An 18,480-nucleotide genomic window follows, 5' to 3' on the forward strand; every position below is an offset into this window, starting at 1 on the left:
GGGTAGCTGCTGCCCCCCGGCGGCCACGCCGGCGCAGTGCGCCCCTGAGCTGCGGCTGCGCAGTACCGCCCTCTGGCGGCCCCGCTCCTTCTTCCCATCGGCCTCGGCTTGCGGGCCTTTCAAACATGGAGGAGCGGGAGCGGGGGGCGAGGTCCGCTCGCGCCGGGAGCCCCGCGCGCCCGCCCAGCCCGCGGCTGGATGTCAGCTCTGACAGCTTCGACCCACTGCTGGCCCTGTACGCGCCGCGCCTGCCGCCCATCCCCTACCCCAACGCCCCCTGCTTCAACAACTTGGCTGAGTACGAGAGCTTCCTGAGGACCGGGGGCAGGGCCGGCGGGCGCGGGCGGGCACGGGGCGCGGCCGCGGGCTCGGGGGCCCCCGCCGGCGCCGGCCTCCCCGCCGTCCCCGCGGCCCCCGGGGCCCTGGGCAGGACCCGCCGCCGCCAGAATGCCCCCGCCGCGGACCCCGAGCGCATCCAGCGCCTCCGCCGCCTCATGGTGGCCAAGGAGGAAGAGGATGGGGCCGCCAGGGCGCCCCGGCGGGGTCGTGTTCGGACCCAGAAAGCGCCGCGCAACGTGCTCACACGAATGCCCTGTGAGTCCGGCCGGGGCGGAGGCAGAGGGCCCGGCTGTCCCGGGGAGTGGTGGCCAACGGGGCGTCTGCGGGGAGATTGAGGCATGGCCACGGTCTGCGGGTATTGGGGGGAGGGTCTTCGTGAACGTTTGCTGAGATAATCAGCGACCGTGGGGAGGATCTGCTTGAGAAATGTAGGTAATGGGGGCGTGAGGAGTGTCACTGAGTATTGGAGGGGCTGCATGAGTAATGAGGCGAGGCTGATAAGGCTATAGAGAAAATAAGGACCTACGGTAAGGGTCTGCATGGGTAACTGGTGTAGAAGGTCTGCAGAGATTATTGGGACCAGGGAAATGTCTATAGGGTGTTGAGGAGGGAAGACCTAGAGAAATGGTGGGGGCCAGGAAAAGAATCGGGGGCATCATGGGGATACACTGCAGAGGTGATGAGAGGTCTTGGGAACTGCAGATAGAGGTAATGGGGGGGACGTGCAGGAGAAGTTGTGGGTGAGGGCACAGCCAATATTAGGGAAAGGAGACTATGGTCAGGGGGATTTGGGGATGATCAAATGGAGTGTGGAGAGGTCTGTCCAGATAACACAAGAGACAACTCCATAACCCCTCCACATTGAGAGTCAGCTCTTTCTCCTGTGCTGTAAGCGGAATGGCTGCAGGATCTTGATACACATATGTTCACATTACTAAATCCGAAGTGCTGGAATGCAGCAGGCACAAAATGCCACTAAAACAGACTCCGTTTTACAGCCACTTTGCCTGGCTGGGTGCAGGAAGGGGTCTGTCAGGCTCATATTACCATATGCGCAGGTTATTTTAAGTTCCAAAGGTGTAAATGGCACAAGGGAATTTCTTGGAGCCCCCTGATAGATCCTTAGAGTAAAGCTGTAAACAGCAGAGGTTGCTAATGTGTGAGTTTGGTCTTGTTTAAAAGGTATAAAAACAGCCACGGTTACATTTTTTGTTATCTGGCAAATAGTCTGACATCTGCCCTGTGAACACAATGACCTACTTAGCCATTCAAAGCATCTGTATTCTGATAGCTAAATTGTTACATTATTAAATCACTGACTTTTGAATGGAGGGGTGTGCCAAGCAAAGGAAATTCTGGTTCATTCCTAGAGATTTATTTATTAAGAGAGAAATATCCTGAAAAGCTGTGGTGCTGTATGGGAGCCTCTGTCAGATGGTTACCACGCCAGAGCATTCGTGCTTAAGCTAGGGTTTATCCTAGCTTCCTTGCCCAGCAGTAACACAAGGACAGAGTGTGCATGTTCCTGAAATGACAGCATCTTATTTTATCTTTTGCCACTCTCTGATAGCTGAAAGGCACTCCAGGTCTCAGATTATAACACTTTAATTCTATTTTGCCGATTCTCATTGTTCTGCTGCCAAGATTGTCAAGGGAAAGATATTTCTATGCAGTGGGTGCCCTGGTGGTACAGCGGTTAAAGCACTGGGCTGCTAACCAAAAGGACGGTGGTTTGAACCCACAAGCCACTCTGCTGGAGAAAGATGTGGCAGTCTGTTTCTGTAAAGATTATAACCTTGGAAACCCTATGGGGCAGTTCTACTCCGTCCTATAGTGTTGCTATGAGTCGGAATCAACATGACAGCAACAAGTATGGAGTAATTTGCTGTGCTGGTATGACAGAATGTGGAGACCAGCTTTGTCGATCTCTCATGATTAAATATAAGCCTAGAGTCAAGATCTTGGAGAATGTGCCCTGGGAACTGAACATTTTAGTTATGCCACTGGAAACAGGTGCATATGATAGAGATGGGTAGACAAAAAGAGTTGATGACCTTCAAGAAGGAAGAAAACTGCAGAAGCATGGGTGAGGATTAGTTTATTCAAGAAAGAGTTCTTACAAGAGAAAATCTTTAAGTCTTGAAGCTGAGGAAGGGTATGGATAATAATAATTGCCATGGATTGAATTGTGTCCCCCCAAAGTATGTGTCAACTTGGCTAGGCCATGATTCCCAGGATTATGTGAATTGCCCACCATTTTGTCATCTGATGTGATTTTCTTATGTGTTGTAAATCCTGCCTCTATGATGTTAATGAGGCAGGATTAGAGGCAGTTATGTTGGTAGTGAGGCAGGATTCAATCTACAAGATTAGGTTGTGTCTTAAATCAATCACTTTTGAGATATGTAAGAGAGAATCAACTCGACGGCACTAGGTTTTGGGAAGAGAGAAGCGAGCAAAGAGACATGGGGACCTCATACCACCAAGAAACAAGATCCAGGGGAACAGTGCATCCTTTGGAAACGTCCTTGCGCTAAGAAGCTCCTCCACTGGGGGAGATTGATGACAAGAACCTTCCCCCAGAGCCAACAGAGAGAGAAAGCCTTCTTTTGAAGCTAGCGCTATGAATGTGGACTTCTAGCCTCCTAGACTGTGAGAGGATAAATTTCTCTTTGTTAAAGTCATCCACTTGTGGTATTTCCGTTATAGCAGCACTGGATAACTAGGACAGTAACTAAAAATCAGGCTTATTTAGTTGTAATTTATATGTAGCCAAATTCACCCTTTTTAAGTGAGTTTTAACAAATGTATAGTCATTAAACCACCACCACAATCACAATAATCGAACATTTCTATCACCCCAAACATTAACTCATGCCCCTTTGTAAATAAGATAATGTGATGTTATTGTTACTATTCATAGCTACTGCTATTGAGTACTTATGTGCATTATATCTCATTTTATCCTTACCAGAATACCAGTTGCCATCAAGTCGATTTCAACTCACGATGACCCCATGTGTGTCAGAGTAGGACTGTGCCCCATAGAGTTTTCAATGGCTGCTTTTTCAGAAGTAGATTGCCAGGCCTTTCTTCTGAGGCATCTCTGGGCAGACTTGAACTGCCAGCCATGGAGTTACCAGCCAAGTGTGTTATGTATTTGCACTACCCTTAGATACTGTTTTATAGATGAGGGATCTGAGGTTCATTGAGCTTAACTACTTGCCCGGGGTCATATAGCCAGTGTTGCAGGTGAGACTTAATCCTGGGTTTATCCAACTCCAAGGCTCATGTGCTTAACTATTATGCTAGTCTCAGGAGAGGAAAGAGGAGGTAAATTCTAAAGTTTCATTGCTAGTTATAATGACCTAAAAGTTGTATTCAATGCTTGATTTAACACTGCTTATAATTTTTTTTATAATACATACCCAGATATAGGTATACATGCGTGTGTGCAGGGCATGTGCACACACACACACCCTAATATATTAAAGGTTCAAAGGCCTTAAAAATATTGTTAGAGGAGGTGTAGATGATGTTCCTTGCTGTAAAAATGCCATTGAGGCATGTGACTTCCTCTTACTTCCCGAGAGGGGGAAATCAAGATCAACACTAGCCCAAGGCTGATTCCTATGAAGTGGAGGTCACACATACCTTCTATCTCCAGTGTTTTTACCAATTCTGACACCAGCCATCTCTCCCACAGCTCTGCGTCTCTTCAGGGTTGGATAATTCGTTGCAATGGCCATACAGAACTCACAGACCATATTCATAATTATGGGATATGATGGTTAAGGTTGTATGTCACCTTGGCCAGGCCGTGATTCTCAGTGGTTTGGCAGTTATGTAATTTGGCACTTACGTAATATTACAATCATCCTTCATTTTGTGACCTGATATAGTCACCCCAATTTTGTGATCTGATACGAGCAGCCAGTCAGTTGAAAGGGGAGTTTTCTTCGGGTTGTGGCCTGCACACAGGATGTATAGATGTTCTGGCAAACCTCTTGTGCTTTGGATCCTGCATCTGACTCATCATCCTTTCACCTCTGATTCGTGGTGTCTGAGCCAGCAGCTTGCCACTTGACCTGCAGATCTTGGGATTTGCCAGCTCCTGAAACCCTGGGAGCCAGTAGCCTTCAGCCTGGCCTGCTGATTTTGGGTTCATCAACCTCTGCAACCACATGAGTCAGGAGAAGCCTCCAGCCTGATGCCTTGCCAGCCCCCCACAATTGTGTGAGCCATTTCCTTGAGATGAATCTCTCTCTATATATATTTATATATACACACTTTGCTGGTTTTGCTTCTCTAGAGAACCCAGCCTAAGACATTTGGTACCAGGAATGAGGTCCTGCTCTAACAGATACTGAAAATGTCAAAGTGGTTTTGGAATTGGGTAATGAGTAGAGGCTTGGAAGCCTAGATTGCCTTGAAGAGACTGTGGGTGGAATTACGGACAACAAAGGCAGTCCTGGTGAGGGCTTAGAAGGAAGTGAGGAAAGCTATGGAGAAAGTCTCTGTCATCTTGGAGAATACCTGTGGCGCCAGCAACAGAATGTTGATAGGAACTTGTAGGTTAAATGTGCTTCTGATAAGGCTTTAAAAGGAAATGATGAACACGTGATTGGACAGCGGAAGAAAGGAGATTCTTTTATGCAGTGGCAAAGAATGTCTGAATTATGTTCAAATGTTTGGTGGAAGGTAAAATTTGTAAGTGATGAACTTGGATATGTAGCTGAGAAGATTTCTAAGCAAGTTCTTAAAGGGGCCACGTGGTTTCTCCTGGCTACTTATGATAAAACGTGAGAGGAAAGAGATGGACATAAAAATGAACTATGCAAAATAAAAACAAAACTTACAGATTTGGAAAATTCTGTTGTACAAACTAAAGACATGTATCCTAGACTTTTCCCCAAGGAAGAGGCTACACAATTTTTTGTTAGAGAGATTTAAGCCTGTGACTGATGGATCTAACTATCAACGCAGAAGCCCCATCAGCTTAGACTGAAGGGACAGATAAAGAATGAAAGGAGAGAAAACGGTCTGCCTCTTGGAATTCTAAAGGCAGGAAACAGGCCATAGGAGCTACACCTGTTATCCTCCAAAAAAAGAAAAGGACCAGCCCTGGAGCAGCTTGGAGATCAGCAGAACTGTTGGAAGGAGCTTGGGAAGCAGGGTCTTATTGGTTTCAAAGGGTGAGGCCACAGCCTCCTAGGTTTCAAAGAGTCAGATCTTCACCAACTCAATTCTGGAGTGTGGGGCTGCTATGCCCAAGAGGCAGAAGAATGGGACCCGTTGGGGCCGAGGGCATGGGGTTGCTATTCAGGTGGACTGGGAGAATGGGGCCACCCAAAGCTAAGGGAGCAGAGTTGCCATCCCAGTGGGCCTGGAAGGAGGAGCTGAAGCCCAGGGTCACGGGGCCTCCACCCAGAATCCAGAGAGCATGGCCAACACCCAGAGGCTGGAGGGTGGGGCCGTTGCCCAGATGGTCTCAAAGAAGAGAGGATTTCGAGCCTTGAGAACTAACGTGTTGTGCTGGGTTTTGGGCTTGCTTGGTGCCCATTACCCCTTCTTTTCTTCCAGTTTCTCACATTTGTAATGGAAATGTCTACCTTGTGCCCCCCCCCCACCCCATAGTACTTACAGCCTAGATTTCACAGGTTTACAGATGAAGAAGAATTCTGCCCCAGGATGGAATATGCCTAAAGTATCACCCATATTTGATTTAGATGATTCAGAAGATGAGATTTTAGACTCAGAGTTGATTTAAGATTTTGGGGATAATGTGATGGGGTGAATGTGTTTTGCATATGGCAAGGACATGGATTTTGGTGGCCAAAGGGTAGAATGTTATGGATTGAATTATGTCCCCCAAAAATATATGTTGTAAATCCTAAACCTCTATGCCTGGGAATGGGATGTCTTTGTTATTTTAATGGGCAGGATTAGTGTAGGATGTATCTTGAGTCAATCTCTTTTGAGATATAAAAGAGATTAAACAAGTGAGCAGAAATAGAGATGGAAGAAGATCGATGCCAAGCCAAATGGAGATCTCCAAGGAACTAGGAAACAAGCTGAGGAGACAAGGACTTTACTCCAGAACTGACAGAGAGAGAAAGCTTTCCCCTAGAGCTGGCACCCTGAATTCAGATTTCTAGCATCCTAAACTGTGAGAAAATAAATTGCTATTTTTTAAAGCCATCTGCTTGTGGTATTTCTGTTATAGCAACACTAGATATCTAAAACATAGGGTTTATTAGGGAAGTAACAGGTTACAACTTGGGATCAGGATCAGGAAGCAAGTAGGCAAAGTCTCCCTCCTTCAGTGCAGGACAACTCTCTCAGCTCCTCTTGGCTGTACAGGGCTCCTCTTGACCCCCTCATGACAGGCCACCTATCTTAGCCCTGCTCAGGCCTGGCTTCTCTCCTGCTTGATCAAGTGTTAGAAAGCTCTTTAGCTGTACCGTTAAGTACCCAGAGGCACCCTACTCTGCCAACAAGCCTCCTGCCTGAAGGTTCTCAGCTCTCCTGCTCTGTGGGTCAGCATGCCCACTGTAGCCATTTCGCTCAGTGGGCTAGGAAGCCCACCACATCATCTTCTACCAGTCTCCTGGTTCTGCTGCTGCCATTTCTCCACCGCTGCTTCTTGCCGTCTCGTGCCATCTTAGGTGTTGCAGCTCTCTCTGTCTCCTGGGTCTAGGAGGTTCTCAGCTCAGGGACCCCAAGTCCAAAGGACGTGCTCCACTCCCAGATCTTCTTTCTTGAGGGTAGTGAGATCCCCCTGTTCTTGCCTCTGGGATGGCCCATATGAGTTTTAAGCCTAAAAAAAAAAAAAAGAAGGATGGAAAAATTGACCAGTTCCCTCATTAGGGTTCCATATAGCTTATTTGCATGATCTCACCCTCACAAGGGTGCCATGTATGTTACTTGCATTTTTAGCAAGCTGTCCAATCCCCTTGGTGGGCAACAAGTACCTTATTTGTATAGTCCCACTCAATCATTGTGTGGGAGTTATAAGACCATACATGGCTAAAAGGGCCATACTGAGTAATTCACTGCACCACACTTTTCCAGGTCAGTGTTTGTGTCACTTTGTCTCCAGTTGTTCCTTCATGCCAAATTTTCAACCAGACATAAACTCCTACTTCTCGTTAGATAAGTCATTTTTTTCTTAATCCAAGAGTATTAATTTATCATGGCCACCATTCATAAGCCAACCCATGAGTGAGAGACAAGGAAGTCAAGAGAAACCAACTTGGTTATTCAAAATAAAGTGCAGGACTCTTTTATGCCTGGAAACAAAAAGAGATTTTTGTTTGTTTGTTTACTATCAGTGGCAAATGCTCTCCAAAGAATTTTGCCTTGCAAACTTGAGGAAGAGAGACTGAGACTGTGTGAGTGAATGTATGTGTCTATGGCTTTCTTTTGGGAGGTTTCATATGGTATAACTAGCATATTGTGAGAGCTAAGTTAACATGAAATAGTAAAAATCATTCTTGTCCCCAAGCCCTGAGAAAAAAAGAGCCCCTTATAGTAAAAGCTGAAATATACCGGCCCAGTATTCTTCCCATGCATCACACTGCTCTTTTTACATGGTGATTATTAGCAATCTCTTAGGAGCCCGGTGTGCAGCAGGTGCCTGTTACAGCATCAAGGCTTGGAATATGACCAGAACTTTTCCTCTTGGTGTAAAGAGAATGTCCATGGCAACACTGGTGGCTCCAGAGAGCTCATGCATGAAGTCACCGAGACTGGGGGGGCTAAAAGGCCATTCTCCTAGGGGATGGTACATGCTTCAAGGCAGATATGTCATACGATTCATTTCCTTTAAACATATGAGCAAGGTTTTTGCTTCTTAGGAAGACTCAAGCTGGACATAATGGTTCATGAGAATTATGCAGAGAAAAATTGTCTTAAGAAGGCATAGAATTGGAGAGACTCTAGCTGCTGATGTATACATTTAATGTAGTAGTATTTCTCTTTTCCTCAAAGTATTTAAATGATGGCGTATCTTAGAATCAATGACATCAAAGAATAAAGGATATACAGGTAGTGGCACATTTGGATGCTCTCTGTATGTACAGTTTATCCATATTCTGTTGGAAACTTGTCTAATTTCCATGAATGCTGCCTGCAACTACTAGCCAAATTGCCCGTTGGGCCTTCCCATTTTGACAGTGGGGTTATCTCTGCATTGTGTTGACTTGTGTTACTGTAGATGGTTAGGTGACGTTCGGTGTTAACTCTGGGGATGGGACAGACGTGTATGCTATACTGACTGTTCTTCTCTTGTTTCAGTGCACGAGGGCAGCCCTCTGGGTGAGCTCCATCGTTGTATCCGGGAAGGGGTGAAGGTGAATGTTCACATCCGCACTTTCAAGGGACTTCGGGGCGTCTGTACAGGATTCCTTGTCGCATTTGACAAATTCTGGAATATGGTAATTAAGCCTTTCTCTAGGGTCTGGAAAACCTCCTAGGGATTAAATCTTTTCTATGTCTGAAGGACCTCAGTAACCTTGTTCAGCAGAACCTAGAGAAAAACTTCCCAGATCCAGAATCTGTGCTTTCTCTTGGGCAACAAAAGATTCTCTTTATTGCTTCCTTTCCCTTAAAATGAGGAGCCCTGATGGCACAGCGGTTAAAGCACTCAGCTGCTAACCAAAAGGTTAGCACCAGCTGCTCCTACAGGAGAGTGGCAGTTGCTCCCATAAAGACTTACAGCCTTGGAAACTCTATGGGGGCAGTTTGGAATCGACTTGACAGCAGTGGGTCTGATTTGGTTTTCCCTTGAAGCAGTGGTTCTCAACCAGTGAAACTTTGTCCTTTAGAGGGGACATTTACAGTGTTGTGAGACATTTTGATTGTCATGACTTGGGTTTTGGGATGCTGCTACTGGCATCTAGTGGGTAGAAGCCAGGAATGCTGCTAAACATCCTACAGTATACAACAAAGAATTATCCAGTCCAAAATCTGTCATTAGTGCCAAAGTTGAGAAACACAGCCCTGAGGAGCAGTTATTGGCGTCATCTGTTTAGTAATTTTACATTGATTTCCTGCCCACCATTCTTTCATTTATTTAACAATATTCATTGCTCACTTTGGCTGGACATTTGTGCTAAGTACAGAGGTTTCAGAAGGAGTGAGACGTGATTTCCCCATCAAGGAACGTTCACTCTGCAGTATTTGAGAAGAGAGGTAAGGACAGGGGTGGAGTAGGCATGTTAATAAGCAGGGCACTGTGCACGGCGTTTCCTTATGAAGGAGTGTATCCTGCACCCTAGCCTTCCAGAGGTTTACTGTCTGGTTAATAGACAGTTGTAGGAGAGAAGGAATAAATGATAGCACAGCTATAATATTAGGCAGTTAAAATAGGATCCACAAGGGCTTTCTAAGGTTTCTTTTGTATGTGGATTTTAATCTCCAACTTTTCTTTTCCATAAACAATAGTTTATGGGGATGTTTATTGAGTATTTGATATGTGCCAGATAGTTATTAATGGCTTTCCATGTATTAATGGATGACTTGTAGCTACAGTTACCATTCTACTTACAAATGAAGAAATTGAGACTAGAGAGATTGGAAGATTGGTCTCAGATCAGACTGTTAGTAAGTGGAAGTACTAGGACTTTATCCTGGATCTTTCTGACTCCAAAGACCATGTTGTCAACCATTATAGAAGCAAAAGACCTGGATTTGAATCCTAGCTTTACCACTTGGTAGCTGTATAAATCTAGGAAAAGTAATTTTTCTGAGCCTCAGTTTTTTCATTTTTAAAATGTAGAAGAAATATTTTACTATGTAAATATAGTAAAATTACATAATTTTACTCTTGAAGGGAAAGAACTTTTAAGAGAATACATTTGATGAAAGTGGTGGTAATAATAACAATATTGTGACCTTACATTTGTACGGAGCTTTAGTTTTTCGAGTAATTTCTCCTACATGATCTCACTTGATCCTAACAGTGGTCCTGTGAGGTTGATCTCTCAGAGATAGGAGCGCTCCAGTAATTTTGCATGTAGTCCTGGTTACCCTCTGTTAGTTGCTATCATAAGACATAAAACTAAGGAGGGAAAGGGAACAGTGGAGTGGTATTTCTCAAAGTGTGGTCTAAGGCCATCCTTCATCTGAATCACCTGGGGTTTCTGGTTAAAACAGAAGGTTCCTGCACTCCATCCCAGACCTACTGAATCAGAATCTCTACCATAGCCTTGGAATTTGCATTTTAATAAGCTTCCTAGGTATTTATACATCCTGAAATTTAAGAACCTCCACCACACAGTTCTACAGTCCCTGAGTGGCACACACGGCTACTAACCAAAAGGTTGGCAGTTCAAACCCACTCAGAGACACCTTGGAAGGAAGGCCTGGCAGTCTGCTTCTGAAAGGTCAAAGTCATGAAAACCATCTGGAACACAGTTCTACTCTGAAATACACAGGGTCGCCATGAGCCAAGTAGTACATGCAGTTGTAAAAGCCCTTTACCATGGCAGAGACTTGTCTCACGGTGGTAGCAGCTCGGCAGTCCTACCTGGGGAGTGCCAAGTGGTACCATTTTCTTCTGCCCAAGTCACCTGCCCTGAGTCACTTGTTCCGTTACAATTAAGTGTCATTCTGCCTTTTTGTTTTTTTAATCTGAAAGCCTTAAAAATATTTTTAATTCTGCCTCATTTTTTTCCCTTTGGGCTGTTCCTCTAGGCACTTACTGACGTGGATGAGACGTACCGAAAACCTGTTCTGGGCAAAGCGTACGAACGGGATTCTTCACTGACTCTCACTAGGGTAGGCAGTTTCTTCTGACTTTCTGAGTGCCCAGCATGCTTTCAGGCTTAGGAATTAAGATCGCTGAGGCCAGTGGCTCGAATTTCCTAGAGAGGAAGTCCTGTTGCTGAAAACAAGGTACGCCTGCTCCCAGGCCTTCATCCTTCTCTCGTCAGGCTTCCAGCATAAAACCACAATCTGTGCATCTAACCTGCATGTTATCTGAGGAGCAAGTTACCTCTTATAAGGCTTCAAAGTCGTTCAGCTTTATGCCACAGGATAAGCAGGTGCCTTTTGTGCCTTTTCTCTTGACACGTTTATTGATTTATCTGAGTCATGGCTCCAAATAGAAAATTCATTAGTAACTTTTTTAAAATTGCAAAGCAAGGAGACCACAGAGCATAATTAAGGAATCTGGTCTTTTTCTGTATATTGAAAGAGGGATGTTGAGGTCTGAAGAGAAGGCTTAATATTTGTAATTGCTTTCCTTACAGCTGTTTGATCGGCTAAAACTTCAAGATTCCTCCAAGAAGGAAGCAGATTCGAAGTCTGCAGTTGAAGATTCCACTCTGTCCAGATACTCCCAGACATCCACTTGGAAGGTGGCTTCGGTGTGGGGGAGAAGCGACACTGACCGGGGCTCGCGCAAGCATTCCCGCTCCATCCCTTCTTCCCTTCAGGCATCGGGAAGGGAGGAATCCAGGTCAGAGCTGTCAGGGAGGACTACACAGACAGAAGGGTCCAGTGCTGGAGGTACCTTTTCCAGGGCTGCCACCCTTTCCAAGGGCCAGTCCCGTAAGAAAAAGCGAAAACCCAAAGTGGATTACCAGCAGGTATTCACTCGCCACATAAATCAGATTTTCATTCGAGGTGAGAATGTCCTTCTGGTCCACCTTGCGCAGTGACCAGCGAGCTCAGCCTCACTGGAGCTTTGGTTGGTAGAAATAAAATGCATGCAGTGCTGCTATGCTGTGTCCTAGTGTCCCACTGAGATTCTGAGCTGGCACGAGTCCCTCTGGTCCTGCCTGTGCAGAGGACGAAGCCAGGCCCGGGCCCTCTGGGAGATGAGCTCCTGTGAGGAGCCCTTTGGAGGGTGGGTATTTGCGTTAACATGAAGGCAGAAGCTGTGTGTCAGTACACGTATCTGATTTGGTTTCATGGTATAGTACCTCAGACACTCAAAGCAAACCAGATATAAGCTCTTCCATTTAAAGTAGCGTTTATGGTGTAAACTGAATTCACTCCTCAGAGACTATAGCAAAAAAAAAAAAATTATTTCTGAATGCTAGTGCCCTGAGTACTCATGAATGTGATTCTGAGAGTAGTTGTGTAAATTGTGCTGAAGCCCTGCACTTGCGTCATGTAACAGACTTTTGAATTTTGCTCCACACCATTCTCTTTTGATTAAGAAATAAAGTTTATTGCCTTTGAGTGTCTGTAAGATCTAGAAAAGCTCCCAACTTACGTAAGTTTGCAATTTGGATAGTGGTGTGCTCAAAGCAGCCAGCAATGGGATGCTCTGTTTTTATCCCTCTCCTTGTGGAAAGGAACGCAGGACCTCCTCCCTTGCCCTTACCAGAGGTAGCCTCTGCAGATGGCATGCCAGATGGGACAGTAAGATGCTTGGATGGTGGCTTCTTGTCCTGCTCTCTAACTTCTGTGGTGTGGTGCTATTGCATGTACCCTGTGGTATCACCCTCTGTATGTAGTGTGAGCTGTCCTGTGAGCTTCATGGCAGAAGACTGTGACCCTTGTGTCTGGCTTCAAAGAGTGCTGCATGAACTTAGTAATACGCACACATCACATGGCTGAGAGTCCCCTTTCCAGGCGGGGCTGGCCCTGTGTAGAATATCTTTCAGAATGGTTCTACCATGAAACAAGGGTGGTAGTTTTATTCCCTTGTATCAGGCCAAAGAGGTTCTTACAAAGTACAGTGGATGGTGTCTTAAAGGGACACTTTATCCACAGCATGGTTTGAGTAACAGGAACACCATAGAAACCACTGATGCTTCTACTTGAATCATGTTTTACTCTTTTTCAGTCATCAGTGCACAATAGGTGACATCTTGACACAGACTGTTAGGCAGTATTTATTTTTGCTTTGTTAGTTTATATTTGATTTCTAGTAACTTATGTTCAAAGTGAGATAACTAACTAGTTAAAATGTATGAAAGGAAAAATTTCGCCTGCTGTATTTGTTGTGTAACTTAGCTAAGCCTTCTGAGCAAAGCAGGGTGGGCAAAGGTTAGGAAGCTAGGATGCCTAGTCCTTCTGCTAGCTGGGCACTGGCTTCTCATACAATGAAAGATGAGCAAAGGTAACTCCTCTGTGCCTCGGTTTCCCCCATCAGACACCTACCTCACTGGACTATTGAGACAAAGAATTTCAGAAAGGCATTTAAAGTCTCTAAACATGCTGGTGCCATCAATCATTTTTACTGCTCTATTTCAAAGCTTTCTAAGAATTCTCTGTCTTACGAGCAAGGCAGGTGCTACATAAGAAAGTGATCTTTATAGGTGTCCTTAGGACTAACTGTGATCTTGTAACTAATCAGAAGTCAGTGATACCTTTAGGAACCATTCCTGTATTCCATCTCTTTCTCCCAAGGGGCAGTGAAAGTTCTCAGGAGAATATCTTTAGTGAGAGGAGAGGAACATTTCTTTGCTGCTCCTCCTACTTCCCAGCACCCAGCCTTTTCTGATACTCATCAGAAAGAATTCCCCTGAACTTTTCTAGGGAGTTACATGTTTATAGGGAGTATCAAAGGAAGAATGAGCATCTAAAAACAACACATCCCCAAGAGGGAATTTATAGAAGGTTTTTTTTTTTCCTGTTTCTTTATTTTTAAATGCATTTTAAAATATGCTCTTTAGAGCCAGATCAGATACACTAAAAGTTTATTATAGAAGTTCCAGGTTGCCAACATAAGTGAGTGATTTTTTTTTTTTTTAGAATATGCCAATGTAAAATCTCTTCTGGATATTGTGTCCAAAATCTCAGTTCCCAGATTAATAGCTGTCTGCCTATGCCTCTTTACCAGTCTCCCATTTGGCCATCCCCTGCCCTTTTGTGTCTCAGCTAGGAGTTGTAATGAATACTGTATTTTCCCAATAATGTAGAAATTTGGAATCAAAGGTAATATAATCAGTCTTCATTGATTTCAGTGCCTGATTAAATCTGACCTGACTCATTTTAAACACATGCCTGTTTTCATGTTTGCAGATAATTTTTGTATATCCATATAAGGAATGATTTACTAACTTTCTGCCCAACTTGATAGTTCTGACTGTGTGAAAACCATTTTTAAATTGTGTGTGATTTGTCTCATGTGCCCCTATACTCCTATTTGTTTGTTTGATTTGGACAGTGATTCTGGAATCAAAATTATCTAGTGAATGTGTTATTTTGCAGAAAGCGTGATAATTACTTTTTAGACAAGTCAATTTTAAAAAATGATTGGCTTTTACTTTATTATTGGAGGAATTTTTTAAAAGGAAGAAAAAAAATAGGTCCTAATAATGGATGTGCTGCTCAAAAAATATGATTATCTGTAACTGTAGAAAGTTGCTACGGAAATAGCCGAAGTAAAAAGTGAAGTAATAGCCGAATGGTAGAGCCCTGGAAGCCCCCAACCAACTCACCTGAGGGGATCCTGAACAACCGAAATGCAGCAAAGCCGGTTTCTAGTATCCTCCAGGAATTCGGGCTTGGGAAACTTGGTAAGAATAGTACTTATTTTTGAACCTCCAACTTTAGTTCCTCAGAGTAATATCTAGATATGAGGACATTTTCAAGAAAATTCACAGAACATATCTTTGCACTGTTGAGGTCATCTCTGGAGTATCCAGCTTTGTTAGACAATAAAAAGTGATTAAGCGATGGAAGGTTTGGTTTCACACCCAGAGCAATATCACGTGCCATTCTTTGTACTTAGGTGTATCTCCTGTGCTACCATTGGGAGTACTTGGATTTTTAGGTTGTTTGTTCCAGCAGTTGGGAGGCATTTATGCTTCCTTTCGGGGACCGAATTATGACTAGAGGTGGATCCCTTGTGAGAAGCTTAGAGTGAGCAGTGTTTCAGGCATGTGGCTTTAGACCTATCAGTACCCTGCTGTCTGTGCTAGTGCGTGGCAAGTTAGAAAGCCTAGAAACCATCAGCATTAAAGTCCTCATGGTGAGGCAGTCCAGGAGCATGCTTAGAGATTATCAGGTCATGAGCTATGAGCTACCCTTAATCCTCAGAAGCCTTACAAAAATCTAGGTGTACCACCTCCGCTACCCCTTGAAACAGTAGAAACTTAACGTGATGTAGAATAGATATTTGTGTTTCCATTTGCACTATTCCTGTAACAGCTGGTCTAAGCAAAATCATGAAATAGAATCCATTCTGTAAATTGTGTTTTTAAATTTTACCTAAATTTTGCCTTCAGGAAAAAAACTGGAATTATTCAAGGACAGCTAGCTGTCACTGGTGCTGCCCAAAGCTTTCCAATCTTTTATGTACTTTTTATTTAATGAAATGATTAGTGTGAGAGTATTATGGTACACATATAATCGTTTTGCAGATGTTTTATTTTTCTTCTCCTATGCCAGATAGAGAAAGCAGTTGGCCCCCTTTCAGTAACTTATGTTCATCAGCCTGTGTTTTTCTGGGCAGTAACTCCAGAAGTCTTTGCTTAGTGGTTGTAAAGGAAGAAAATCTTACCTGGGTCTGTGTTGCAAAGTTGTGTGGTCTGTCATTTCTTTCTGGCAAATTGAGTTGATGGATTTAAGATAAGCCTTTGGGATTCCTGTCACAGTTTCCTGGCATCTGCGGAAGGATTGGGCCTCTTTTCCTGTTGGTGTTTAAGTATTTTTCAAATGTTTGTAAGTTCTCTTGCACTCCTCTAATAAAAATGAAAGCTTTCTGTCAAGAAATGGCATTGGATGGTTCTGGGGAGCTAGGGAAAGAAAAGTAAGTGCACCCGAGAGCTTCAGTTGGTCTTTATTTATTTAGAATAAAAAGTAGTTTAATAAGCTGCCAGAGTTAGTGCTTCTTTAATAACACCCTCTCTGAAAAGACAGGAATTGTCCCTCAGGAAAGGTATAAAAGCTATTCCCAATACATTGCAATCGCTTTTGATTTTTAGTCCTTTGGAGCAAATGTCTGATGTTATGTCTGATGTTATTTTTTTAGAGTCATGAAAAAATATTGGAAAACCTTTAAAGAGTATTATTTAAACTACTATTATCTGGCTGAAGTATGTGTGAACTAGGTTTTAGGGCCTTTGTCCTCTTCTTTTCCTGTAGTCCTGAGCTGACATTTAAGCAGAGGGTAAATGATGCCCTGGAAAGTGATTTGCTTGTTATCCGGGCATCTGTTTGCAACCCTAGGGATACCCATCTGCATCGTGACTTCTTAATGTTTTTTAGAAAGGCTAAACTTGGATGACTCGCTGTATTTATAGTTTTACTATTCAGATACGAGCTGCTAATAGAAAACCCATGACTTGTAATCTTGTCTTTAAATTACTGCTAATTGTTAAGTTCACCTAAACATTTCCTGTTTGAGGGGAGGATTGCTGCTAGTCTCGTCAGTTCGCAATGGTCTGCTTTAGATATGTGTCACATGGGAGTCTGGAAACTGTAATAAATAAATATCATTGTATTCACGTACTGGCTGCTTTGTCTCTGCTGGTTTTTTTTTTTTTTTTTTTTGATGGGGGGGCGAGGGGTAGAAGGGGAGTCTGTTACCAAGTGAAGATACCTACCCAGAAAGTTAAAACATCTCAGGCCTCTGCAGTCTTACTTTTCTTTACCAGGAACATACACATCACCATCCTTGAGGTAGATTTTTTTTCCTTCCAAGTTTATTTGAATTTCATTCTTAGAAAAGGAAATTGGCCCACATTATGAATTATCTCTTCTGAGCCCCAAGCAATAGTAATTGCCCTGTGAATTTATTCCACCTAATAGCTCACTGGCATTAATCCATTTTATTCATGATTACTGAAATCACCACTGACTCGGCTCCCCTCTGAATGTTTTACCACATTTGATTAATTGATCCTCTTGTGCTTCCAGAAATATGTGAATTTGCTACCAGCTTTCCTCTGTGCACGTACAGGAAGTTAACAGCCAAAGAGTTTGCCCCATTGATTATTTGATTTCCTGTGTGGTTCCAGAACTGAGTCACCTGGATAAGGTGGACAAACAAAATATATCAGTTCTTAGAGCAGGAAACCTCAAGCTAACTGTCCAGACCCAGTTCCCCACTTTCAAGGAATACCTACGTTAGGCTCAGCTGACATACATGAAATTTCTATCCTTGCTTGTTTGTATTGTATTCTCGAAGACTTCTGAGCAAATGAGAGGGTCCTCATTAATCAAAATAAAGGCAGAAGAGTCAGCTTGCTTGACATTTGAAATGTACCGTAACAGTTAAATATTGGCAGGAGAGTAGAGGCCAGTGGAATGAAATGCATCTATCACGCTTTCCCTGTGCTTCCTCATTAGTGGCCGTGGAAAAAAAATTCCTTGACAATCCCACTCTCTCCTTAGCTATAAATGAAGCGGTTTTCAGTCTGCTCAGTTGCCACTAGGTGGCAGTGGGTTAAAGAGAACTGCTTAACTAGAGATCCCAGAAGGACGAAGTCTCCAGGTCTCTAAGCACTGCCACAATTTATTGTTAAAAGCTCACCAGCCTGGACTGAGAAAATCAGGGGAAAACAAGCTATAATCAATCCAAGTGGTAATATAAATGTTTCCTACCAATATTGAATTTACCTAATTGGAAGCTCAAAAAGGAGTATGCTTGGGGGAGAGCTGTGAGGGGACAGCAATTCCCCAGTGTCCACTGCTGTAAGGAGGCTAGTGCTGTTTTCACATCAGGGGGCTCTTCATTTCTTCTCAGAATACTGTCAACTCCACTCGGCCTCTGCCCAACTGCTAGCAAGGAGTTGCCCCAGGAAAACAGCCTTGAAGCCCCTATTTCTCACCAGCTATCCTTTTAAAACATTCAGTTCTGCCAAATGTTGATTCCTGAGAGCCCATTTGTGAGAAAGTTTGCAGCTCTCTTTTGGTTCCATGACCAAAATTGAGCCTCCACTCCAAGAAGGTAAGCAACCATCCCGTTGGGTGGAGGAAAGTTTATTGCAGGCGGGGACACTAGGGGCAGAGGGGGTGAGTGGCACAGCACCAGTAGGTCTCCAAGTACTACATGTTAAAGTCTTCAAAAGACCTTCCCTTCCTTACTTCCAGCATAAAGCCAATATCCTATGGTGTACAGGAGTACAGTATGTGAAATATCGATAGGTTCTGGTCTTCAAATGAATAACTAAAAATGAAATTAGAATAAACCCAAACCAAATCCATTGCCTTCGAGTCAATTCTGACTCATAG

General features: G+C 43.8%; 1 protein-coding gene across 1 annotated transcript; it reads left to right on the plus strand.

Annotated features, from left to right (window-relative positions):
* The first annotated feature begins 125 nt into the window (after positions 1-125).
* Positions 126-16,768, plus strand: LSM11 (LSM11, U7 small nuclear RNA associated). The gene is made up of 4 exons (XM_003404628.4): positions 126-594; positions 8,638-8,777; positions 11,038-11,121; positions 11,595-16,768. The coding sequence occupies exons 1-4, from the start codon at positions 126-128 to the stop codon at positions 12,003-12,005; spliced, it is 1,104 nt and encodes a 367-aa protein (XP_003404676.1). The 3' UTR covers positions 12,006-16,768.
* Positions 16,769-18,480: the final 1,712 nt, after the last annotated feature.

Source organism: Loxodonta africana, chromosome 2, assembly GCF_030014295.1.
Source record: "Loxodonta africana isolate mLoxAfr1 chromosome 2, mLoxAfr1.hap2, whole genome shotgun sequence".
NCBI classification, from domain to species: Eukaryota; Metazoa; Chordata; class Mammalia; order Proboscidea; family Elephantidae; genus Loxodonta; species Loxodonta africana.

Bases quoted from the DNA above. Each gene is read 5' to 3' on its own strand.
- LSM11 (XM_003404628.4), top strand. From the start codon at position 126: ATGGAGGAGCGGGAGCGGGGGGCGAGGTCCGCTCGCGCCGGGAGCCCC. The intron at 8,778-11,037 runs GTAATTAAGCCT...CTGTTCCTCTAG, and splicing joins TTGACAAATTCTGGAATATG to GCACTTACTGACGTGGATGA. The intron at 11,122-11,594 runs GTAGGCAGTTTC...CTTTCCTTACAG, and splicing joins CTTCACTGACTCTCACTAGG to CTGTTTGATCGGCTAAAACT.